Source organism: Balaenoptera musculus, chromosome 14 (assembly GCF_009873245.2).
Source record: "Balaenoptera musculus isolate JJ_BM4_2016_0621 chromosome 14, mBalMus1.pri.v3, whole genome shotgun sequence".
Taxonomy (NCBI): Eukaryota; Metazoa; Chordata; class Mammalia; order Artiodactyla; family Balaenopteridae; genus Balaenoptera; species Balaenoptera musculus.
Window position 1 is genome coordinate 26,218,994 of NC_045798.1, and position 24,580 is coordinate 26,243,573.

General features: G+C 52.2%; 3 protein-coding genes across 9 annotated transcripts in view; all 3 read right to left on the reverse strand.

Annotated features, from left to right (window-relative positions):
• CABIN1 (calcineurin binding protein 1) overlaps nucleotides 1-12,180 on the reverse strand; it is a 101,149-nt gene extending 88,969 nt beyond the window's left edge. Inside the window, exons 1-6 of one of the 7 annotated variants that reach the window (XM_036874637.1) lie at nucleotides 11,596-11,872; nucleotides 4,664-4,829; nucleotides 3,243-3,324; nucleotides 2,674-2,766; nucleotides 1,512-1,625; nucleotides 772-906 (exon numbers count right to left, since the gene is read on the reverse strand). In XM_036874637.1, coding sequence (XP_036730532.1) covers nucleotides 772-906; nucleotides 1,512-1,625; nucleotides 2,674-2,766; nucleotides 3,243-3,245 — 345 coding nt within the window. In that variant the 5' untranslated portion in view covers nucleotides 3,246-3,324; nucleotides 4,664-4,829; nucleotides 11,596-11,872. Of the gene's footprint in view, nucleotides 1-771; nucleotides 907-1,511; nucleotides 1,626-2,673; nucleotides 2,767-3,242; nucleotides 3,325-4,663; nucleotides 4,830-11,595; nucleotides 11,873-11,945 lie in introns of those variants that run through there. The other 6 variants (XR_005022607.1, XM_036874641.1, XM_036874639.1 and 3 more) reach the window with 6 other exon arrangements.
• Nucleotides 12,181-14,052: 1,872 nt separating this feature from the next.
• On the reverse strand, nucleotides 14,053-16,736 carry LOC118880343 (D-dopachrome decarboxylase). Its single transcript, XM_036823989.1, has 3 exons — nucleotides 16,428-16,736; nucleotides 15,928-16,103; nucleotides 14,053-14,310 (listed from the first exon to the last, which is right to left on the reverse strand). The coding sequence occupies exons 1-3, from the start codon at nucleotides 16,533-16,535 to the stop codon at nucleotides 14,238-14,240; spliced, it is 357 nt and encodes a 118-aa protein (XP_036679884.1). The 5' UTR covers nucleotides 16,536-16,736; the 3' UTR covers nucleotides 14,053-14,237.
• A 1,929-nt stretch (nucleotides 16,737-18,665) lies between these two features.
• On the reverse strand, nucleotides 18,666-24,144 carry LOC118880294 (glutathione S-transferase theta-3-like). Its single transcript, XM_036823899.1, has 5 exons — nucleotides 23,937-24,144; nucleotides 22,472-22,559; nucleotides 21,773-21,923; nucleotides 19,429-19,605; nucleotides 18,666-19,099 (listed from the first exon to the last, which is right to left on the reverse strand). The coding sequence occupies exons 1-5, from the start codon at nucleotides 24,046-24,048 to the stop codon at nucleotides 18,905-18,907; spliced, it is 723 nt and encodes a 240-aa protein (XP_036679794.1). The 5' UTR covers nucleotides 24,049-24,144; the 3' UTR covers nucleotides 18,666-18,904.
• Between the last annotated feature and the right edge of the window lie 436 nt (nucleotides 24,145-24,580).

Here is a 24,580-nt window from a genome sequence, read left to right on the forward strand (position 1 = left end):
CTGGTAGCAGCACAGCAGAGGCACACTCAGTCAGCTCCCCAGAGCGGGCATCCATGGTGGCAGGAGGGCACAGCACCAGCCCAGCCACCCAGACTGCCCAAAGAATGACAGGGAAGTCACGTGGACCAATTAATCTAACCCAGAACATGTTCTTAATACATTCTGTCACTCTGAACACCTGTATTCCATACATATTTGATATGTAAAAGAAGTGCAAGAAGTAGAATTAAAAGAAAATACAGAAGCCTTCTGGGATTCTAGAAACAGCATGGGTGGGAGACAGACGTGGGTTCATATCCATACTCCCACACTGCCCAGCAGCGTGACCGCCAGCCTCAGTATCCTCATCCCTAAAATGAGGATAAAGACGCCCTCCTTGCCAGAGGGTGTGAGGGTGAGCATGTGCATGGTGCTGATGCCTCAGAGGTGCCCACACAGGTAAGCCGGCCTGACAGAAATAATGGCAGTACGAGTCTGAGTAGGTACTGGGTGCCAGGGGTCAGGCTCTGTGTTCAGCACCCTCTTTATATCACTCTAACTCTATGGTGTAGACCTGGAGACCCAGAGAAATGAAGCAATCACCCATGGTCATGTGTGCCCTGCGTGGCAGAGGAAGAACACACATGCACCCCTCTCTGAACTTGCTACTGTCACCCACTGCCTGGGGCCTTGGGCAATACAGCTGACACAGCACCACACACTCTTCAACCAACCAGACCACAACCCCACCCCTCCCCCAAGAACTCCCGAAGACCCGGCCGAGGGGAGCACCTCCAGGTAGAACTCCATGGCTGTCTCCAGGTCCTCCCTCTGGGCGGCCAGCTGGGCCAGGTTCTTAAACGTGGAGTACTTCAGCATCAGCCCAGGGTGTTTCAACCCCTCCTTCTCATCACCAGACGAAACTGCCTGAGAACAAAGCAAACAGAGGAGCAAAGTGACACCCAGGCCCTGAAGCCTCAGCCGGCAGTCAGCAGGACACCTGGCTTCAGGGCTGGCTTCTGCCACAGGCCCTCGGGCCAGTCCGGTGCCACCCTCCACTGGAAAATGAAAGCGTGGCCCCCGATGTCCTTTAAGGGCCCCCCAGTTCCAAGCACACAGAGGAGAAAGGCCAGACCACCAAGAGGCGGTTTGCGGGCCGTCTGGGCACCAAAAGACACAGAGGGAACCCTCCCGGCACTACCGCCACGCCTGAGGGCCCAAGCCTAGATGGTGACATTTACAGCATCGGTAAGCCAGCCAGCGGCTCCCGCATGCCACTCCCAGCTCTGATGCTTTACTAGCTGCATGGCTTTGAGCCAACACCTGGCTAAGCCTCCGTCTCCACACTGTGAACTGGGGACAATGCACCCGCACTCGGCAGAGTGGCTGTGAAGACCAAGTAGGAAGAGCAGCTGGCATTTACGGAGCTCTTACTCTGCACCTAGAACCGTTCTGCATGCTTCTCTGGACTCACCCAACCCTCAGAGCAAGCAGGCGGGGAAGCTGGGGGCAGAGGGCCTCTGGGGCCTCACCTCTCGCAGCAGGCGCGCCTCCAGGAGCTCGTGGTAGGCCTTGGCGGACTCCTCAAACCGGTCGTGCTTCTGCAGATCCAGGGCCTTGTGGTACAAGGCAAAAGCCTCTGCTTCCTGCAAACCAAGACAGAAGACATTTTCACACAGCACAAAGGTTTGTCTTTTTAAGCCGACAATGTGTGAGAGGGGGCTGCCGTCAAGGCCATGTTACTCGTCAGCTGCATGCTCTGTGGTGGAAACAGTCCTAATGCTCCAAGCTCGCAGGAGCTCATCACTGGGAGAAGAGTCCCTCAGCAGCCCCCCAAGGAGACACGAGCAGCACGGGCTCACCTGAGTCTAAGCAACAGCAGAAGGCAGGCTGAGGGCACAGAGCAGAGCAATGCCAAGGTTCTGTGAGCCCCGCTGACTCTTTCTGGGAGAGTGGCCCCACCAGCCGGAATAACCCAGGGACTCCGAGAGAGAAGGGAAAGCTTCCACTGCTTTCTATGTGCCGCTCTGCCTCAGCCTGCTCGCCGCTGGGAGGGGCAGAGGGGGCACCGGGCAGGCTGAGCCCCACTGACACCCCTGAGGGCCGGGGACCACTGACTAGCAGCGTCTGCGAGGGCTCCACACTGTCCTGGCTTCTCCCGAGAAGGAGGAGGTGTATGCTTATTCCAGGGAAAACAAAGACTGGAGCAAACCTTTGTTATATTCGTGTAGGACGTGGGGGGAGAGACGGCCGAGAGGAAGGCAGGCAGGCTGGAATGGAAGTGGTGCCGGACCTCGTGGCAGAGAGGAAAGACAGAGAATCCGTGCTCCCCACAGACCACCAGTGAGACCTGGGCTAGGCAGCACCCTCCGGGGCCTCCCCCTGGAAAGTGATGTGCTGCCGTCCCCTGGGTGTGCCAGCTCCTGAGGCCCACACAGACAACCGGCTGAGTGAAGAGCCAGCCCCGGCTGCAGAAGGGCCCACGCACACTCAGAATAAACAGTGTGACCATCCTCAGCGTGACCCTCTCTAAGTGAAGCAGGTCAAACAGGAGATGGAGAGCCGGCCATCTCTGTAAACAGGGTTTTCCTCTAAAATCCCATTCAGGAGATATCGGGATGCATCTGAAACATGGTGCCACCCACAGAAATGAGAATCAAGGTCCAGCTGCAGAGAAGCCCATGGACCACATACCTGCGCCTCCTTTGTCTGGGTCTTGTGACTTTTAAAGCTTCCTTCATGATCATCCTCAACCGTGGAGCTGGCATTTAAGGCTGCGATTCGAATCTAGAAGCAGAGGTTTGACGGAAGAGTTGCTTTTAGATGAGACGTGTCTCGTCTCTTCAATAACCCACAACGCGCACAACACTCTGTAACACACTCGGCCTCAAACAGCTACGGTTTCCCCAGATGCGGAGGAAAAGGAGGACTGGTACATTCTGAGGGAACCACACCAACCTGTTCAGGGAGCATGTCCACTACAAAAGGAACAGGCTGGGGACACCCCAGCAGTGGCCCAACACAGCAGAAGACCCAGGCATTGGAAAAACAGATTCCAATGACATGGGATAACTGTGTGCCTCTCTAGCCATGGTGATGCGGCCCTGCAAACCACCCAACAGGAGAGCGGGCACCCACACCCTCGAGGGTGCCAAGAGCCCTCCGGGGAGGAAGGCTGCCCCATTCGGACAGCCTTCAGGGCCCAGCCAAGAACACGCCCCTCGCCCCGGAGCACCACAGAGCAGGTGAGCATCAGCACATACCATAGTCAGAGGCTTCGGCACACCGCCCAGCGTCGCCCAGCAATGCCCAGCATCAGCAGGGCAGTGCCAGCCCACGTGGCTCCTATGGAGGAAGCAGAACAGGCTGAGGGAGGGCCCGGGAAGCACCAGGTCACCAGGAACCTGTGTCCAAACCCACAGGCCTCCCGGCTCTGGGCACACAGGCTAGTGGGCCTCGGGATGGCTCTTCAGTCTGTCACCCGGGGAGCCCCTGGTCCTTGGGACGGAGTGCCCGCCTTTGCCAGACCAGGGGCCAGGGACAGAGGGGAGTGAGACCGACATCTGCCCCCAGGGCTCACTGCTCAGCAGAGGTAACAGATCGATAAACAATTATTTTTTCAAAAGTTGAATGAAATAAAGAGAAACACAGGCAACAGGTGGAGAACAAGTCATTCGAAGGGATGGAGGAAGGTGAAGGAGGAAGCCCTGTGTTAAGCCCCAGGAAGGGACAGCAGTGGGGTGGAGGGCGGGGAGGCAGAGGCAGGGGGTCTGGAGGGTGGGAGGGAAATATAAAAGGAAAAAAATTAGAGGTAGGCAGACCAGTGTGAAATCTGCTAAAAAAATGACAGGATTGGTGAGGACGTGGAGAAATCAGAACCTCATCCACTGCAGATGGGAACGAAAAATGGTGAAACCCGTCTGGCAATTGCTCAGAATGTCAAACACAGAAATTCCACCCCCAAGAGAAATGAAAACATGTCCACACCAAAACTTGTTCATGAATGTTCACAGCAGCATTACTCATGACAGATTAAAGGTGGAAACAACCCAAATGTCTGTCAGCTGACAAATGGATAAAGAAAATGTGGTATGTCCATACAATGGATTATTATTCAGTGATAAAACAAATTAAAGTACTGGTACTTGCTACAACATGGATGAACCTTGAAAACACGCTAAATGAAGGAAGCCATTCACGAAGGCCACATATTGTCTGATTCCATTTATACAAAATGTCCAGAATAGGCAAATCTATAGAACCAGAAAGTAGAGTAGGCTAGGGGAGAGGGACACATGGGGAGTGACTGCTACCACGTACAGGGCTTCTTTCTGGGGTGATGAAAATGTTCTGAAATTGATGGTGGTGATGGTTGCACAACTCTGTGGATACACTTACACTCACTGAATTGTATACCCTACGTAGGCGAGCTGTATGGTCTGTGAACTATGTGCTGCTATTAAACAAAGAGATGCCAGGAGCCTGGCTGGGGAAGTGGCACTGGGGACAGAGGGGGGGACACGTTCCAGGAGGAAAACTCACAGAACGGGGCCCCTGGGAGGTTGGAGGGAGCAGCAGGGGTGCCGGGTAACAGCGGGGGTTCTGGCCCGCAGGTCGGAGAGGAAGAGGCAGCACCACCAAACAAGCCAGTCAGGGCAGAGGAGGGAGCTAGGAAAAGTCCCACCTGAGAGGCTGGCAGAAGGCCCCGAAGGGCCCAGCAGGCAGTGGAAATGAGCCTTGGCAGAGACTGAACACGTGCTCCACATGTATAAAATAAAAAGACCACTGCTACTGCCAACAGAGCTCACAGCTGTGACCTTCACAATGGGCTCTGAGTTCTCCAAGGGTTCCTACAAGGAAGAAAGAAAGTACAGTCTTCTTCACAGACAAGGAAGACTCAAACCCCACGAGGCTGATAGCTATTTTATCTCCTGGGTTCCACATTTAGAAAAAAGAATTCTGCTGATTAACTCTGGAAACTGCTGCTTGACCATAAACTATGCTACGATGGGCACTGTGACCACCATACAATCTGAAAAAAACAAGACGATAAAAGTAGAAACTATAGCACTAAAACCCTGTACCTGGGGAAAACACACACACATCCCAAGGGGCAGTGTCCCTGTGAAGAGCAAAGGGAGAGAATGAAGTCCCTGTCAACTCTGGGTGGTGTCTTTCAGTCGACATTTCAGAGGCCAAACCAGCTTCCCCAAGGACTCACTCTTCTCTGGGAGTGGATTTCCACATATGCCTTTGACTGTGGACAGATCAGGCTTCACAGCAACCGATTCAGCTGCCAGATTCTGGACTAAGGAAGAAAGGCCCTCCCTCCGCCCCTGCTCCCCACCAAGGCAGCATATGTTGCCTGAAGACCAGTATGGGACCCGCGCCTCATGCCCTCAGCACCCCCCACCCTCCTCCCTCGCCATACACTGATGCCTGGCAGCTCTAGCAAACTGCTCCCATTCTTTGTTGAAAGGGCTATGGAGAGATTTTGCTTCCTTTTGTTTCGTTTGTTTAAAATTGAAATTAGTTATTTTCTTCTGCTGGACAGTATTAAATAGACCAGGATGTTGAGTTATCTGCTAGACTGCACATACACACACACACACACACACATGCACTAACAAGTGCTGACGAGGATGTGGAGAAATTGGAACCCTTGTGAATAAGATTCACCCTTAAAAAGGAAGTACCCTCTGACACATGCTACATGGATTAACCCTGAAGACATTATGTTAAGGGAAATAAGCCAGTAACAAAACTATGATTCCATTTATATGGGGTACCTAAAATAGGCAAATTCATAAAGACAGGAAGTAGAATGGTGGTTGCCAAGGCTGGCGGGAGGGAAGGATGGGGAGGTATTGTTTAGTGGGCAGAGTTTCCGTTTGGGAAGATGAGGTGGATGCTGGTGATGATTGCACAACCACGTGGATGCATTTAATGCTATGGAAATGCACACTTTAATATAGTTAAAGTGGTACATTTCATGTTAAGTATACTTTCCCAAAGTTTAAAAAAAAAAATCCCAAAGGATAGAAAAACAAAAGCCTGATGGAAAAGTGGGGAAAAGATATGAGCAAACAATTCACACACACACAAAAAGATATACAACTGGCTCTCAAACATATGAAAAAATGTTGGAACTCACTCATAATTAGAGAGATGCAAATTAAAACAACATTGAAACTCCATTTCTCCTCTACCACATTGGCCAAAAGTGAGGCAGGAAAGCACACCCTAGTGGTGAGGTTGTGGGCAAACAGGCACTACTCTCAGGCATCGCTGGGTGGGAATGCAAATTGGTAAGACCTCTCTGGAGAGGAATTTGACAATAGCTAACAAAATGACCTTTGTTACCTTGTTACACTTACCTTTCAACCCAGCAGTTCTGGGAATCTACCCTGAAGACATACTTCAAACAACATAAAAATACATACGCACAGGGTTATTCACTGCAGCAGTTTGCAACTGCAAGATATTGGAAACAACCTAAATGTCCACAGACAATAGAGTGGATGAATAAATAAACTATGATACAACCACACAATGAAGCAATACACAGCTGCAAAATTAGTGAGAAAATGTTCATAGCAGTATTATTCATAATAACCAAAAAGTAGAAACAACCCAAATGTCCATCAACTGATGAATGGATAAATAAAATGTGGTCTATCTGTACAATGGAATATTATTCAGCCATAAAAAGGAATGGAGTACTGACAACACAGATGAACCATGAAAACGTGATGCTCAGTGAAGGAAGCAGCAACAGACCACACACCGTATGATCCCATTTCTATGAAATGTCCAGAAAAGGCATATCTACATACGCAGAAAGTACATTAGTGAATGCCTAGGGCTGGGGGAGGAGGTGATGGGAAGTGAGTGTTAATAGACACAGGGTTCCTTTTGGGGGGATAAAAATGTTCTAAAATTGATTGTGGTGATACCTGCACAACTCTGTGAATATACTAAACACCAATGAATTGTAAACTTTAAATGGGTACATTGTATGGTGTATAAATTATATATCAATAAAACTGTTTTTTAAAAAATGAATAGGAGGGACTTCCCTGGTAGCACAGTGGTTAAGAACACGGGTTCGAGCCCTGGTCCGGGAAGATCCCACATGCTGCAGAGCAACTAAGCCCGTGCGCCACAACTACTGAGCCCTCATGTCACAACTACTGAAGCCTGCAACGAGAGAAGCCACCACAATGAGAAGCCCGCACACCGCAAAGAAGAATAGCCCCCGCTCGCCGCAACTACAGAGAGCCTGCGTGCAGCAATGAAGACCCAAAGCAGCCAAAAATAAATAAATTTAATAAATAAATTTTAAAAAAATGAATAGGATATCTACGAACAGATACAGGGTGATTTTCAAGACATATTGTTAAGTAAAAAAAAGCAAATACAAATATTTATAGCATGCCACCCTTCATATAAGAAAGAAGAGGATATAAGAAAATACACAACCATCTATTCTTTGTGCAAAAGAAACATGAAAGGACAATCCAGGTACCAGAGAGATCAGTTAGTTACAGGAGGTGAGTGGGAAGGGGTGCAGGGGAGAACGGGAATGGGTGGAGGGGATGCGGAGGGAAGGACCCTTCTCTGCGTATACCTTGTGCACAGCTCTGACTCTGAGAGCCACGGTCACGTGTCACACTCCAAAAATAAACAATCAAAATCAACTAGGATCTAGGGGGGATCCAAAATGGAATATAAATACTAGTAATGAACCTGCTGTATCACAAATAACATAACCACACTGAAGGGGATGAGGAAGAAAAGAACAAACCTGTATAAAACAGTATCTTGACTGGATACCTCAAGGCTAAAGACAAAAAGGAGCTTCAATTCCAGGGTTGGGGCAGAGAAAATACAAGACGAGCCTGGAACATCCTGTGGTGCCTGAAGGTAAGTAAGTACTCAAAAAAATGATGAGGGTTTGTTGATAGGACACAGTGGCTAACTTGAAGGAGACCCTAAATAGCCAAAGCCAAACAGTGAGCAACAAATAATGGTAAGATTAGATTTTAACTCACAGAATAAAATGAATATCCTTGGGTCCATACTGATATAAATAAATAATCAAATAAATAAATAAATGAGAGAAGGAATAGCTCTTCCTTCAACTGAATTTCAATGAATAAATGCAGAAGGAAAGAAACATAATTACCTTTAGGCAAAGGCCACAAAGATCCACAGATGGATGCTAAGGTCAGTGGGTATAGATTTGCCAGAACCAGAATTTGCATCCTCTCAAAGTATCTCCCCCAGAGATACCTACTAACTACAAGGGAAAAAACTGTAACTTTACAGTGTTGAAACCTGGCAGACACCAACTAAACCAAGCAATCAAAGTAAACATCACCAGTAATGAAACATGTCTACCTCCTGAACTCCTTGATACGATGCACTGAGGACACCATGTTTGTGTTATTCTGGCCTAAAATGCATAACTTCACTCCAATCATGAGAAAACATCAGACAAGCCTAAGCTGAGGGATATTAGACAAAATAACTGATCGGTACTTTTAAAAAGTAGCAAGGTCAAGAAGTTAAGAAAAGACTAAAAAACTGTTAAGGACTAAGGTGGAGACTATGGAGAAATGACTAAATGCAATACGGGATCTTGGATACAATCCTGGGATGAAAATAGACCACTGGAAAAACTGGTAAAATTCCAACCAAGTCTGTAGTTGAGTTAATAATATTGTATCAATACTAGCTTTCTGTTCCTGATAATTGTGCTAGGATTATATAAGATGTTAACATTAGGAAAGCAGCATGAGAGACACATGGAAACTCACTGTATTATTGTTGCAACTTTTCTCTAAATCTAAAAGTAGTTTAAAAGACAACCTACAGAATGGAAGAAAATATTTGCAAATGGTGCATCTGACAAGGAATTAATCTCCAAAATATACAAAAACAGCTCCTACAGCTCAATATCAAAAAAAACAAACAACCCAATAAAAAAATGGGCTGAAGATCTAAATAGACATTCCTCCAAAGAAGACATACAGATGGCCAAAAGACACATGAAAAGATGCTCAACATTGCTAATTATTAAAGAAATGTATATCAAAACTACCATGAGGCATCACCTCACACAGTCAGAATGGCCATCATTAAAAAGTCTACAAGGCTTCCCTAGTGGCGCAGTGGTTAAGAATCCGCCTGCCAATGCAGGGGACACGGGTTTGATCCCTGGTCCAGGAAGATCCCACATGCCATGGAGCAACTAAGCCCGTGCACCACAACTACTGAGCCTGCGCTCTGGAACCTGTGAGCCACAGCTACTGAGCCCATGTGCCACAACTACTGAAGCCCACGCACCTAGAGCCCATGCTCCGCGACAACAGAAGCCACCTTAACAAGAGGCCTACCAACCGCAACAAAGAGTAGCCCCCCGATCGCCGCAACTAAAAAGAAAGCCCACGTGCAGCAACAAAGTCCCAACGCAGCCAAAAATAAATAAATAAATAAATGTATAAAAATAAAGTGTTAAAAAAAAAAGTCTACAAATACAGAGCCCACGCACTCTGGAGCCCGTGCACCACAACTAGAGAGAAGCCCACACGCCGCAACCAAGAGTCCGCGCCCTGTAACAAAAGATCCCACGTACCAAAACTAAGACCAGGGCTTCCCTGGTGGCGCAGTGGTTGAGAGTCTGCCTGCCATTGCAGGGGACGCGGGTTCGAGCCCTGGTCTGGGAAGATCCCACATGCCGCGGAGAAACTGGGCCCGTGAGCCACAACTGCTGAGCCTGCGCGTCTGGAGCCTGTGCTCTGCAGCAGGAGAGGCCGCGACAGTGAGAGGCCCGCGCGCTGCAATGAAGAGTGGCCCCCGCTCGTCGCAACTAGAGAAAGCCCTCGCACAGAAACGAAGACCCAACACAGCCAAAAATAAATAAATAAATTAAAAAAAAAAAAAAAACTAAGACCAGACGCAGACAAAAAAATAAGGAAACTAAATAAATTAAATAAATATTTTTTAAAAAAAGAATGAAATAATGCCATTTGCAGCAACACGGATGAACCTAGAGGTTATTATACTAAGTAAGACAAAGAAAGACAAATATCATATGATATTGCTTGTATGTGTAATCTAAAAAAAAAAAAAAAAAGATACAAATGAACTTATATACCACAAAGAAATAGACCCACAGACATAGAAAACAAACTTATGGTTACCAAAGCGGGGGGGATAAATTGAGAGTTTGGGATTAACAGATACACACTACTATATATAAAATAGATGACCAACAGGGACCTACTGTATAGCACAGGGAACTGTACTCAATATTTTGTAATAACCTATAAGGTAAATGAATCTGAAAAAAAATAGATATATATGTATGTATAACCAAATCACTTTGCTGTACACCTGAAACTAACACAACATTGTAAATCAACTATACTTCAATAAAAACACACACACAAAGTAGTTTAAAATAAAAACTTTACAAAGAAATAACCATTTGAGATTATATATTTATCATCTGTAAGCAATATGAGAATAAAGACCATAGCCATATTATTCACCACAAACCCTAGAAACCACAAAAAGGAGTTTAAAAAAAAAAAAAAAGCTACTGTATAAAGATGAGAAGGGAAGTATCTGGTACTCATTTCTCAGTCTCCCAGCAGAACAGTTGCATTTTCTCAGAACAGCACATTCAGGAGTTAAACCTCACAAGTTTTCAAACTCTTTATAGTTTTCATGTCCTTCAGAACACATAACAACAGCACACTTTGAGCACCTCGTACCCTGATCCAGTGGTAAGTGGTGATGTTTCCTAGCAGGCTCTGGCCTGGGAGTCGGGAAGCCTAGGTCTTAATAAGCTCAGTTGGGGCACTACCCGGCTGTGTGACTGACATGGCATAAGATACCCCCTCTGGGTCTCAGTTTCCTCTACTGCATGAGTCTTTGGACTAAATCAGGTGTCTGCAAGCTCACTAGCCTACTGTTTCCATACAGCCCAAGAGCAAAGAATGATTTTTACATTTTTAAATGGTTGAAAAACTTCGTGACACGTGAAAATTACATAAAACTTACATAAAATTCAAATTTCAATGTCCCTAAATAAAATTTCACTGAAACACCACCACTCTCTTACATACTGTCTTTGGCTGCGACCACAGTACTGAGTAAAGTATAGCACCCAAATACTTATACTATAGTAAGTATACTCATACTTACTTTAGCCACAAGACATACTACTACTATAAAAATCATTATATCTACAACCAAAGTTTGCCGACCCCTGAACGAGACCACTCCGAGGATACTCCAGTTCTAAGAACGGTTATGAGTCACCCAGAAGGAAGCCCAGCCGCATGGAATCCGCATACACAGCACGACCTGTAGTAACCCAGGCCCCCAGAGGTGGAGGGGCCCCCAGAGGTGGAGGGGCCCCCAGAGCCCCTTGTGCAGACAGCTGCAACAGGAAGCTCTATCCGGCCCGGGTCCGCCTCCTCGGGGCGGTGGGGCAGTCAAGGCTTGCAGTTTGGAGCCAATGGCCCACGGGGGAGCCGGGGACTCGGGACAAGCGGCTGCACGTCCTCTCGGCCTCAGTTTCCACCCGTGAGAGGCGCTCACCGCGCAGCGCCGCCGTGAAGGTGAAGTAGAAGGACACGAGGCGGTGGTCAGCGCGGGGCCCGGCACCGCAGCCGCAGACCGGACGGCGGCTCCCGCTGCGGCCACTGTGACCCCTGCCCCCACGCGGAGCCCCTCTCAGCCCCCCGGGACGAGCAGGAGCCGACGAGAGGCCCGCGCGGCAGCGGGGCCCAGTCGGGCCGCTCCGGGTCCCGGCTTCGGTTTCCCCACGAGGAGCCCCAGCGTCCGCCCGGCCGGACCCCGCGCCCACCGTCCCTCAAGCCCCCGCCCCCGGCAGGGCAGAGCCGCGCCCCCACCCGGGGCCGCCCCAAACCCGCTGCCAGCGAACTCACCAGGCGTCTCCACGGCAACCGCCTGTCCACCCGACCCCCGCGCCTGCCGGCTGCGCGCCTCACAACAAGGCGCGCTCCCATTGGCTCCGGAGCCGGCTCCACCAGCCAGTCGGCAAGCGCTCACGCACCGCCCCGCAGAGCTGGCGCGCGAGGACCCTGCAGGCGGCCGGCGTAATCCTGCACTTCGGCCTGAGCGCGGCTGGGGGTTCCGCGCCTGCTGCTACCCAAATCCCGCCCGCTCCCTCCCCACCGCTCGTCGTACCCGGGAAGCGCCGAGCTCGGGGCCTGGCCCGCAGCAGCTGCCAAGTGACGGCCGCACTACTGTTACAACCTGCGACAGCTGTTCTGAAGGCCGTGGAAACCTGGGGACACTTGGAGGGACCGGGGCCGGAAGAGCATTCTCACATTACCTGGACCTCACCTCGTTCCGAAAAGGATTTGAAACCTAAAAGTCACAGATACAAGCAACTACTGAAGCAAAAGAAAAAGGGGGAGGGGGAGCGGGGGATGAACGGACCGGGGAGGAAGTGACAGAACAGAGCCGGAAGGAGGGCCCAGCGTTGACGGGTTTCTGACCAGGGCCTGGGACACAGGGAGCTAAGCGTTTTAAGGAAGGGCTTCACACTGGTTGACATTCATAGCGGCTTGAGTCCAGCAAGAATGACTTAAAGAACGAATGTTACGGCTTTTTCTTTGACTTTATTTATAGACAGTAAAACCATGGTGAAGAACTCATAGACGGTCCAGTACAGTAAAGCTTTAATGATATGCTAGTAGATAAAAAAATTGTCGCCAACCTTGATTTTTGAGAGGAGTATAAGGGGCAGGGTTGGGTTAAACAGCATAAACAGATGGTTTCAAACTTTCGTGGATGACTTGCAACCTTGTATGCAGCTCCCACCAGAGTTGTATCTTGAAAGATGCTCTGGAGTGAAAGTTGAAAAAAGATGGGAAGGGTGGTGCAAGCAGCAGGGAGCTAGCTGTGTGGCAAGGTTTTGAGTTGAGAAACACTGCTGGCCATGCAGGAGCCTCGTTGCAGCATGGTGTTATCAGGGGGTAAAACTCAGGGCCACAAGGAGGAGAGGTAATGCCCGCGTGGGGGGAGGGGCCAGTCCTCACAGCAAACAGATATCACTCACAGTAGTGGGGATGAGATTGAAGCTGGGGAGACCAGATAGGAGGCTCTTACCTTATGGTCCTGGCAAGGGTTAGGCCTGAATCCCTCCTTAGGCACTTCAACCATTCATTTGCATTCAACCCACAAACATTCCCTGAGCCCCTTTGGGAAGCAAGACATCCATGTTGGCGGAAGGAATGAGAGCAGAAACAGCTGGGACAGCGAGCCAGGGAAAGGAACTCCAAGCTATAGCTTTTAACAAGTCCTCAGCGGTGGTCAGGTAAACACAGCAGGCACAGGCACATTCTTTTGGAAACTAACTTATTAACCAGGTGGACTGCATAGACTGAAAATCTCAATTTGGTATTTCATTGGTGCACAAGGATGATCAAAGCTTTAATTGTGCAGAGAAACATAGTGCCCAGAGATGTAAACTCTGCATCTGGAAGGAAACTGAAAAGGCGACTTCCTTTGGGCTACCCCCACCCCACCTGTATATCCTCTGAAATGCAAAAGCATGGTATGTTCTTTAGATGGGGGGGGGCGGGATCCCATTCATTCCATTTCTAGAAGCAGATGTTGCATTTCTGGGTTTGCCATTCTGGGACATGGATTTTTACAAGGCGTGCAGCTACAATGAATTCTCATCAAGACTCACTGGAGAAGGTGAAGTTTGGCAATGTCCAGGGAAGGTCCCTGAAGCCCAGGCTGAGGACAGGAACATCTGGTCAGCAGAGTCTGCAGGAAGGCCCAGGCTGGACCAGCTGCCAGCTCCTCCCCACCAGCCTGAACATGGGCATCGGGAGCAGGGCCTCCAGGCTGAGCCCTCCACCCTCTGATTTGGGCAGCCGAGATACAAGACATGAAACAGAGGCCCTGAAGACAGGAACATCCCACCTCCCAGGTTCCCTAAGGTCCCCACCTCATAAACCAACCCTGCTGCCCAGGGTGGCCCAGAATGCCGGGGGAGGGTAAAGGGAAGTAGAGAAGTCATGTTTGAGAGACAAAGCTCTTCATTTATTTGTCATAAGGATGGGGAAGAGGACCGTGAGGTCACAGGCCTGTCTGCACGTGGGGGTGCCAGAAGCTGGTATCCACCAGGCCCTCACTTTGCCAGGAGGCCTCTCTGGAAGGGGCTGCCAGCTCACAGATGCCCTGGACGCCCTCCATGCCAATCATAAAAAGGTCATGACTGTCCCCTTCTTGCCGATCTGCCAGGCCTCCAAGGGGAGAAAGCGGATAATTATCCTTCAGGAGACAGAGAAAAAGATGTCATCAGCTCCTTGGCTAATGCCTCACATTCCAAGACCCCTAGCCAGGTACTCCCACCATGGGCTCCCAGGCCAGCCTGCCTTAGCCCACCAGCCATTTTGCAAGCCTGTCTCAACCCATTAATGCTCTCTGCCCAACCCCCGACAGGGCAGTGGGCATGTCAAGGTTGGAATGGTGACTGCACATCATCATCACCCACCGAGAACAGACTCTCAACATGGCGGCCTCTGTGGTCACTATATCCTCTGTCTGTGTGTTCACAGGGGAGCCCTGTCTTCCAAACTGCAGGCCCCATGGGGGCATCTGCAGTGCCCAAGCTGCCTGTTTTCGCAAAGCCTGGCTCAAGAAGGCCAGGCACAGGGTGACTCCCCCCACCACCCCTGTAATGTCTGTGGAGTGAGTGAGTGTGCCCCTCTCACAGAAGTGATAGGAAGTTCCTTGTGAAGAACCAGGATACCTGGGATAGCCTGGGACCAAGGAGGTATATGTGACAACCTCAGTTTTCCCATCTGTAAATAGGCAAAATGGAGGTATCTACCTCATGGGGATGGCATGTCCACATGAGGGGTGTGGAGAGGGGGACAAAACTTCTAAGGATCAAATGGGATCAGGCATGTGAGTTACCTATGGAGTATCTGGCACATAGTAAATTACACATTACTTATGTTGTTAGAATTATTATCACTCCCCAGCTTGAGGATCAGGTCTGAGCACCCCCCAGAAGTAACCATTCTTCACCAGCCTTTCTGGGCCAATGAAGGCTCCATTCTGGAAGGTTCTTTCAAGCTTCTCATATACTTAGTTCCTCGTAGGCATGGAATTGGCTCAGGAATATTTTTCACCCAGGAAGAAACTTTAACCTTGCCACAGAATACCAGGTTTGGGAGCTGTAGGTGTTCTTGGGAATTGTTTAATCCATGCCTCTCTATTCACAGAAGAGAAGGCTACAAACCAGAGATGGTTCACTTCCAGGTTTGTGTGGATCCTCCAGCTGCATGGGACCCAGAACCCAGGTCTCCAGACATTCAGGCCAATGCTCTTTCCACTACTCTGTGGCCCTCCCAGGAACCTTACCTGGGACCTAACTGGGCCATAGGCCCAAAGGTCACAGCCTCAGGACATACCCAGAATTCCTCGACCAGCTTGGAGAAGCTCTAGAAAATTACACCTGTTTCCCTAAGATGTGGGGAAGCCTGAAGGCAGATGATAAATGGCCTTGGTTTTGTCAGGGTAACAACATCCTGCCCTACCAAGTGTCAAGGCAGGTGCAGTATAGTGCCATCCCATGCAGTACCCCCAGGGAGTGGTTAAAGGAGAGCCTTCCCACTTCACAGATGGAAACACTGAGGTCCTGGAGGCCACACCTTGCCCAGGTGTCACAGGGACCACTACAGAGCCAGGAATTCACTCAATTCCACTACCACTCTCAAGGTGGGCCCACCACCGGGGGACGCAAGGCGCCCTGCGGCACCACATCCTTCTAGCGAAGGGTGGGGAATTAATTTTTTCCCCAACCTTAGGAAGGGCCTCAAGTCGGATCCCTGCCCCGTCTCGCGGAAGTCCCAACAGGGTCCTCTCCCTGCCCCTACGCACCGATCCTGGGCCAGGTCCAGCTCCTTGGTGAGAAACTCGAAGAGGCGGGCACTGTGGCCGCGGTTCTCCTCGGCCGTGCCCACCACACCGATGGAGGAGACGAGCAGTTGCGCTCCGGGCTCCGCCGAGCCGTTAACCGCCATGGCCAGGCCGGGCCGCACCGTCACGTTCACGCGCTGCGGGGACACGAAAGTTTCGCCTGAAGCCGGTGTAGGCCGGGATGGTGCTGAGGACCAGGGAGCGCGGAGTGGGGGAGCCCGGGCCCCGCGGGATCAGGGCTGGGGGCACGGGCCGGGGTCCTTGGAGGTCACGTCGGGGTCATGGCTGGACGGCGACAGGGAGCAGACGTGGCGGCTGGGGCCGCGGGGTCTTGGAGAGCGGGAGGTCAGACTTGGCGGGCGCGGAAGAGTCAGGGTCGCGGTGGGGAAGCCGGAGAGCGGACAGAGGCCGACCCCATCCGCCAACCTCCTCCCTCTTCGTGCTCCCCTGCCCATACTCACGTCCTCAGGCTTGCCCAGGATGGCGGCAGTGGCCGCGCAGAGCCGCTTCTCTAGTCCCGCGGGCACACGGCCGGCGGGCAAGTTCGTGTCCAGCTCAACGAACGGCATTTCTAGCGGGAAGGCGCAAGAAAAGCCGCCAGGGAGAAAGCACGGAGTCCAGGTGGGTGATCTCCAGGATAGGGCTGTAGGGAGCAGGGGCGGGGCGCCGCGGAAACCCGCTCCTCATTGGCTGGGCAGGTACACAGCGCCCTCCGATTAGCTGCCTAGACTACACCCCCGGCTTCGGCCGACAGCCTCCGCGTGCGACGGCGCTGATTTCCGGAAGTGCTGTAGCCCGGCCGGCTCCGAGTAACCCCACCCCCAACGAGACATTGGCCGCTCCAGGCCCCGCCCACAGCCAGGCCCCACCCCCGCTCCAGCCACACTGGCCGAGGTCTCCGGTCTCCTGCGGCTTTCCAGCGCTACTGCGGTCGTCTGCTTCTTAGCCAATATTTAGATGGAGGTCTGAACACCCCCCCCCCCAAACACACACACCTGTAGGAGCCTTCCCCAGGCTCCACCCTAAAAACGTTACATCGTCACGGAGGCTTAAAATTATTTTTAAATGGGTTGCCTCCAAGTCAGGCAACTTCACGTTCCATGTGTGAATCAGCACTTCTCTTGATCAGGACACCTGGTGATACGTGTGGGCTCGAGTGGGGCTGGGCAGAGACCCTCGGGCTCCCTGCATCCCTACCTGGCCCCCAAAGACATCTACCTTTGTGGCCTCTTGTGCCTGTGCCAACCTTGCCTCACGGTGAAGGACAGCCCACCGGGGGGTGAGAGCCGCCAAGTCCCAGTAGAATTACCAGCAATGTTTATGGGACCCTATGTTTTTATAACATACTTTATAACAACTTTTATAACAAAAGTTGTTATTTAAAATGTGGAAGTCGGACTTCCCTGGTGGTGCAGTGGTTTAGAATCCACCTGCCAATGCAGGGGACACAGTTTCGAGCCCTAGTCCCGGAAGACCCCCACATGCCACGGAGCAACTAAGCCCGTGCCCCCAACTACTGAGCCTGCGCTCTAGAGCCCATGAGCCACAACTACTGAAGCCCGTGCCCCTACAGCCCATGCTCCGCAACAAGAGAAGCCACCGCAATGAGAGGCCTGCGCACCACAACGAAGAGTAGCCCCCACTCACAACTAGAGAAAGCCTGCGCACAGCAAGAAAGGCCCAATGCAGCCTAATTAATTAATTAATTAATTAAAACAAAAAAACCGTGTAAGTCTGTTGAGGTAGCCAAACATGGTACTCTCATCTGCGTTGTAAAGTTGTTTGAATTGTAAATGACAAAGATAATTGAAATTGTATGGGTGTATATGAACAATTTCAATTACACATCTAAAATTCTATTTAAGTGCACATATTAAAGGAGCCTCTATGGGAGGCAGGCAGGCTGAGGCTCTGTCTGTCCATGACCCTGTCTCCTTCGTTTATTAGATGATTCAGATATCAGAGGGTCTAGGACACAAGACAGGTAGATTGTGACCATCCTGAGGGACAGGTGACAAGTCTGGGACCCAGGGTGTAGCTTGGAGAAGACAGTGGCCGGGGTTACGAGTAGGCATGGGAGAGCAAAGCCCCTCAGCAGCACCAGGAAGGCCAGGAACTAACCTGAAATTTCCCTCCCTGCAAGGAGGTTCATGAACCAGCCCTGCACCCCACCTGTGGGAGACAGCGTCACCCCAGAGGGAGGAGAGAGACCTAGGAGACTGAGGTGATTCCTGATTGTGACTCTCTTTACCAAGTCAACTGTGACATGTGCCAGCCCAGGGGGCATGGAACCAGCTCCCTGCCAGGACTGAGGGAGGGAAGCACTGGGGCTGAGGAGCCCAGAGGGGTCATCTGACTTGGCCTAGGGTGAGAAGTTGGAGGAATTCTCCCTGGAGAAGGACGTGGTAACAAATGCCAAAAGACCAGGAAGAGCACCAGGCAGGAAAGGTGAGGGGGAGCCCGGTAAGCAGCAGAAATAGGCTGAGCCAAGGCCAGGAGGCCAAGGAGGAAGCTGGGAGTTGGTGCTGGGGCGGGGGGGTGGAGCCAGGAAAATGTTGGGCTACTGGGGGAAACCAGAGGGGGTGCCCTGGAGGGACGGGGGCAAGGCCTCAAATGTAAAGTTCAGTGACTCATCCTTTGTCCTTTAGCCTCAGGGCAGTGAGGCACCAGGGTAAGTTTCAAACAGGAGAGGGCCGGGGTCAGGGTCACATCTGTGTTTACTAAAGCTATTTCCAGAGGTCACATGGAAGTCAGCGTGCAAGGGGTAAGGGTGAAGTTGGCAGGCAGACAGAAGAAGGAACACAGGACTGGCGTGTGGAAGACACTGTGGACCGGACTCTGCGCAGGTGTCTCGCTCACAGCCAAGGGGAGGCAGTGCCATTTCTTTATTCTGAGGACAGAGCTCCGTCGACGGTGGCTCTGCAGGCCCACCCGGTACTCACTGCAACAAAAGCTGCGCCAAGGGCTTCAGCCTCTCCTTCATGGCAGTGTCGGCTGGAGGCAGGTCCTTAGCCTTCATGATGACTGCGTGGGCCTCCTGGAAGAGGTCCTCCCCCACCGCAGCTTCCACGCGCTGGCGCCACGCAGCCAGCTTAGGCCGGCTTTTGAAGATGTCACAGCCGGCGCTGACAGGCTATGGGACAGGGAGCCGGGTGGAGGGGTGGGACCCAGGGAAGCACAAGGCAGCATGTCCCAACTTAGGGATCCCTTGGGTGGATTTTCCCTCCTCTGCCACACGGGTGATAGGCTGGGGCTTCTCCTCCAGGAAATACCGAGAAGCTGCTCAATATCCCTGCAGGGTGGGGTTTTTAAGCCCCTTTTTACAGATGAGGACGCTGAGGCTCAGAGGGGGAAGTGACCCGCCCAGGGCCCCCCAGCCAGAAAGGGCAAAGTGAGCTGGTACACTGGCTCTCTCCCAGGGTACCTCAATGCCCAGCTGGCCCCCCACCCCACGACACTCACATGCATCAGCTCTGTGATGGCCACCAAGTCTGCCACTGAGATGTGAGGCCCAGAAAGGAAGTCCTGGTCCTTCAGGAACTTGTCCTCAAGCAGCTGCAGGCACCTGTCCAGCTCGGCCAGAGTAGATGCCAGTGTCTCAGGGGGCACCCGTTGGCCCAGTAACACAGGGAACAACATCTGGTAGGCGGGCAGGCAGAGGGAGGGCTCAGGGTCTGCCCAAGGCCCAGCATGGTTCCTGCTCTCATTCCACCTATCAGCCATCCTTCGCATTTCTCCTCACTCCAATCTACCATTTCCCGCCCATGGCCACTCCCAGCCCAGGCCTTATCCCTTACTCAGGCACAGATAGCCTCCACCTCTTCCTGGGTCATCACATCGGGCAGCCGGGGGATACTTCGGCAATCCAAGTCTGCCCATATCTTCTCCCTGCATAAAGCCTTCCATGGCTCCCTGGTGCCCTCACCGCAAAGGCCTCAACACAGGGCAGCAGCCATCCTCTCCCACCCCACCTCCCACTCCACCCCAGGCTTCTCAAATGGGAATGTGCGTGTGGATCCCTCTGGGATGTGGTTCAAGTGTATGGTCCTAATCAGTACACCTGGGTGGGGCCTGAGACTCTGCATTTCCAAGCTCCCAGGTGACGCTCATGCTCCTGGCCCATGGCCCACACTCTGAGTAGCAAACATCTATACTCACTCTCCTGGACTTCTCTCCATTCTGCCCTCAAATGCACCGGGCTTCCCCCCCACCCCACAGCTTGTAAAGCTATGGAAACCTTCTTTGTGCCAAATGGACCCCCAGAGGGAATTCCCTGGCCGTCCAGTGGTTAGACTTCAGCGCTCACTGCCGAGGGCCTGGGTTTCATCTCTGGTCAGGGAACTAAGGTCCCACAGGCTGCACGGCCAAAAACAACAACAACAACAACAAATGGGCCCCCAGAACAGTGGTTCCATACAGGCAGCAGGGGCCAGCTCACACTCCCTCACACACACAGGGAGCCTGCTCTGTGCCAGACGCTATGTAAGTGCTTTACCAATGATAACTCAGAGTTCACATTTCAAAAACCTCTGCACGTTTGATAAGTAAAAATGGTATCTGCATGCTCTTTTAATGTGCATTTGCTTGATTTTTACTGAAGTTACATGTTTTCATCCATTTATTGACCCTTTCTCTCTGTTCTTCAGTTACATCTCTGCTGGTTTCTTCTGCCCATTTTTCTCCTGTGTTTTGATGGGCTTCTAAGAGCATCTTATTTTTTTTTTAAAGCATATTTATTTATTTATTTATTTATTTAATTTATTTATTGATGCGTTGGGTCTTCGTTGCTGCGCCCAGGCTTTCTCTAGTTGCGGCGAGTGGGGGCTACTCTTCCTTGTGGTGCGCGGGCTTCTCATTTTGGTGGCTTCGCTTGTTGCAGAGCACGGGCTCTAGGCGCGCGGGCTTCAGTAGTTGCGGCATGTGGATTCTGGACTTCTCCGGTGGCGTAGTGGTTAAGAATCCGCCCACCAATGCAGGGGACACGGGTTCGAGCCCTGGTCTGGGAAGATCCCACATGCCGCGGAGCAGCTAAGCCCGTGTGCCACAACTACTGAGCCCGCACTCTGCAACTACTGAAGCCTGCATGCCACAACTACTGAATCCCGTGCACCTAGAACCGGTGCTCTGCAACAAGAGAAGCCACTGCAATGAGAAGCCTGCGCACCGCAACGAAGAGTAGCCCCCGCTCACCACAACTAGAGAAAGCCCGCGCGCAGCAACGAAGACCCAACACAGCCAAAAATAAAAATAAAAAATAAAAATTTTTTTAATGTTCTTTCTAACATTTCTTTGCCAAGATCTTTCCCAGTTTTTTTGCTTGTTTTCATTCTTTTTTGTTCTTACACAGATTTTGTGTAAAATCGATTAGCCTTTTCTTTAAGTCTCCCACTGTTACTAGGCTTATAAATCCTTGCATACCCAGAAATCAGATCAACATTTAGTGAAATATCTTATTTCTTCCTACTTTGAGGTTTTTCGCTTAACACCTCTCCATCTGGAAAGTACATGTGTAGCAAAGTGAAGGTTTGATTCTTTTCTCTCCCAAAAGACGATATTCCCAGGCAGCCTGGAGTGTGCAAAAGGGCACAAGATTAATTTCCAGCAGCTCAGGAATCAAGACATATTGGGGGAGTCATTCCCAGGCTCTGTGCCTTGGTTTCCCCTCTGGGAAACAAGTTGGTTGCCCTGGAGCATCTCTGGCATTCTAGAATTTAGTGTTCTCAGGTCTCAGGTCTGAATGGAATGCTTTCGACAGAAAGCACCATCCCCCGGTCACCGAGGAAGGGCTCCCTGCTCCAAAGCTCACCTTCTGCCACATGGTCCGGGTGCAGCTTGTTCGCAGGGCCGTGTGCTGCCACGCCAGGTACTCATCCACACGGGCTCGGGCCTGCAGGTCCTGGGGGTACCAGTGGTCGGGGGCCTCATACTTGCGGGTCAGATACAGCAGGATGGCCACACTGGGGGACACGGTGGGTGCAGGGGACATGCCCCAGTCACTCTTTAACCATTCCACAGGGGCCAGGCCCTGGGTGAGGCCGGTCCCTGCTCCTCACACATCTTTCCCCAGCTCCTGGGGGTGGAGCATTTCACTGTTTCTGGTACAGAGTAGGAGTGTGAGGCTCAGAGAGGTTAAGTGACAGCCAGGATCACACAGCTCTATGTTGGGCCATCCTATCATCAGAACTAAGGGCACCAAGTGAAAAACAAAATGTCATGAGATTTCAGAAAGTGGGCGTACGCTCAGAGAAATCTCCCATGAGGAAGCAGTGCCCAACATGTGTCCCGAAGGATGAGAGTGACTCCAATACCATTCCCCAACATCTCCAGGGCAGGGACAGCACCAGGAGGAAGACCAGGTGCCCCTCCCAGCCCTGGGCAGCTCTGCTGACTTCAACCCACTCTCCACCCTAGGGCTGGCAAGGGGCTCAGGGCACACAAGCCATGATCCAAGCCATCAACGGTGGACACACAGATGGCTGACTGGTGCAGCCAAGGGACCCGTTACCTCTCAGCCAAGGTGAAGTCCCCATCCTTCAAGGCTGGCACCTTCCTCAGGGGGTTCACCTGGGCAAAGTCATCGCTGTAGTGCTGACCTGTGGGAGAGACCAGGGAGGCAGGTGGGGAGAACTCTGAGCCCTCTGAGGTCTCTGCCCACCCCCTACCCCAATGTCCAGGCACCAACTTTCTGAGGCCTCCATCCAGGTGGGGCAACAGAGAAGACGAGGCCACTCTGCTGGTCAGGGGATCACACACGCTGAGCCTGCCGGAGGTCCCCCCTTCCTGTGTCCACCCCCACCTTGGAACCTGGGTCAAGTAGCATCTCAGTTTGGACTTGGGAGGAGGGTGATTCACTGCAGCTGTAATCCACCCCAGCCCCGGCCAACTCCATCCACGCATCAGACACTCTAGCCTCCTCCCTGGGCTCTAGGCTTGTCCGCTGCAGTCCCCCTCTCTATGCCAACTGGGTGACCTGTCTACACCCCAGAGCTCCAGCCACACCTGCTCCCGGCCCTCAGCAAACCTCGCTCTCACCAGCAATACCTGCCCGACTCAGCCACTCAACCTCCTGCAGGTCAGCTCCTCTTTCTTTCTTGTGCCAAACCTTCAAGGCTCCTCCCCCACAGGGATTCCCAGGTCTGAAACACATCTGCATACCTCCCTGGCCCGGGCCAGTGCAGAGGGTACACCAAGTAATGTATGCGGAGTCGGAGGGCTTCAGTGGAGCCGGGATCCAGCCTGGCCGTAGGACCGCCTGTGGGCCTCTTTGCCCTTCTACTGCATGGACGGAATCACCCCTACCCATCCTCCCTCTAGAAATTGCCTCTGTGCCCAGCCCCCACCCCAAGGAGCATTGAAAAGTCAGAGCAACCTGGCATCAAAGCAGCTGGTGGCTCACGCTGGGGCACCAGAGGCAGAAGGTGGGCAGGCTCAGCCAAGCAGGGGTCTCCCTCTGGGCCTGCAGGAGGGGCTCTGAATCCAGAGCTTATCCTACTGTCCAGTTACAGCCCTGCCCCCTCCCCGGATTCTGTATAAATGGAGGGGACCTAGGCAGGCATAGGTAGGAGTAAAGAGGAGACCAGATGCAGGTGTCCAACCTCCTCCTGCCAGCAGACCCAGAAACTCAAGAGACGGGGGCTGCTTCCACTGGGAATGAGGAGGCAGTTCACTGTTATCTCCAAGCCCAGGTGTGGAGGTGTTGGAGCTGTCACTCCACTTCCCGCGGCCCCACACCCCCACACCCCCACTGCTCTCTACCTGCTCTGCTCCTTCCTAACCTGTATTTTGAAGAACGGTTAGTATTCACTAGGCAAAGGTCAAGACTCTGAAAATACACAACTTATAGGCGAAGCCACGGTTTCCGACTGGAGTCTGTCTCTTGCCGTCTGTCTGCGCAGGCCGCCTGACCGTGGGGCCCCGGGAGTCCGTGTGCACAGAGGGGCCCAGACCCCGGGCCTGCCTGCCGGGCCCACCTTTGAGCAGGTCCACGGTGCGCAGCTCGAAGGGGATGCCGTTCTTCTTGGCGAAGATGTAGACGGCGCGGCAAGGCTGGGACAGCAAGTCCAGGTAGAGCTGCAGGCCCATGGCGGGGGCGGGGGTTAGGATTAGTGCAGGACTGGGGCAGAAACGGCGGGCAGGGACCACCGGCCACCCAGCTGGCGGCCGGGCGCAGCCTGATTACTCGAGCCCGGCCACGCCCTCCCCGCCCATTGGATGGTGCCGGAGAACTTTGGACCAATCAGCAGCGGCCTCGCTCTCCCGCCTTCCCTCTCCAGAGGTCTGGGCTGGGGTCCCTTTCCTGGTGGGGAGGGTACAGGGAGACGGACTCTGACAGTTTCTCGCCGCCAGGTCACTCCCCTAACCCGGACCTCAATGTCTACCTGAGTCAAATGGGGCGGGGGGATGATATTGTGAGGACGACGTTGAGGGCGCTTCCAACGCAGACACTCAATGAATTTAGAGTCGAAAGTGTTGGCCCAAGCCACCTTCCCCCACTCGCGGAGGGACCTGAAAGAGGAAGGACTTAAGTGTCCCCGGGAACACAAATAGAGGAGGAGAAAGGAGGTGCCACGGCCTCCCCTGGGCCCACTGCACAGGGTGGAGGCTGGGGAGGGCG

What these genes read in the sequence shown, in the direction of transcription:
- LOC118880343 (XM_036823989.1), bottom strand. Translation starts at nt 16,535, where the DNA reads ATGCCGTTCGTTGAGCTGGACACGAACTTGCCCGCCGGCCGTGTGCCC. An exon ending in TCCTGGGCAAGCCTGAGGAC is followed by an intron (nt 16,104 to 16,427) that starts GTGAGTATGGGC and finishes GTGTCCCCGCAG; the next exon opens with CGCGTGAACGTGACGGTGCG. An exon ending in CTGGACCTGGCCCAGGATCG is followed by an intron (nt 14,311 to 15,927) that starts GTGCGTAGGGGC and finishes TGTCTCCTGAAG; the next exon opens with GATAATTATCCGCTTTCTCC.
- LOC118880294 (XM_036823899.1), bottom strand. Translation starts at nt 24,048, where the DNA reads ATGGGCCTGCAGCTCTACCTGGACTTGCTGTCCCAGCCTTGCCGCGCC. An exon ending in GACTTCACCTTGGCTGAGAG is followed by an intron (nt 21,924 to 22,471) that starts GTAACGGGTCCC and finishes CGTGTCCCCCAG; the next exon opens with TGTGGCCATCCTGCTGTATC. An exon ending in CCCGGACCATGTGGCAGAAG is followed by an intron (nt 19,606 to 21,772) that starts GTGAGCTTTGGA and finishes CCCGCCTACCAG; the next exon opens with ATGTTGTTCCCTGTGTTACT.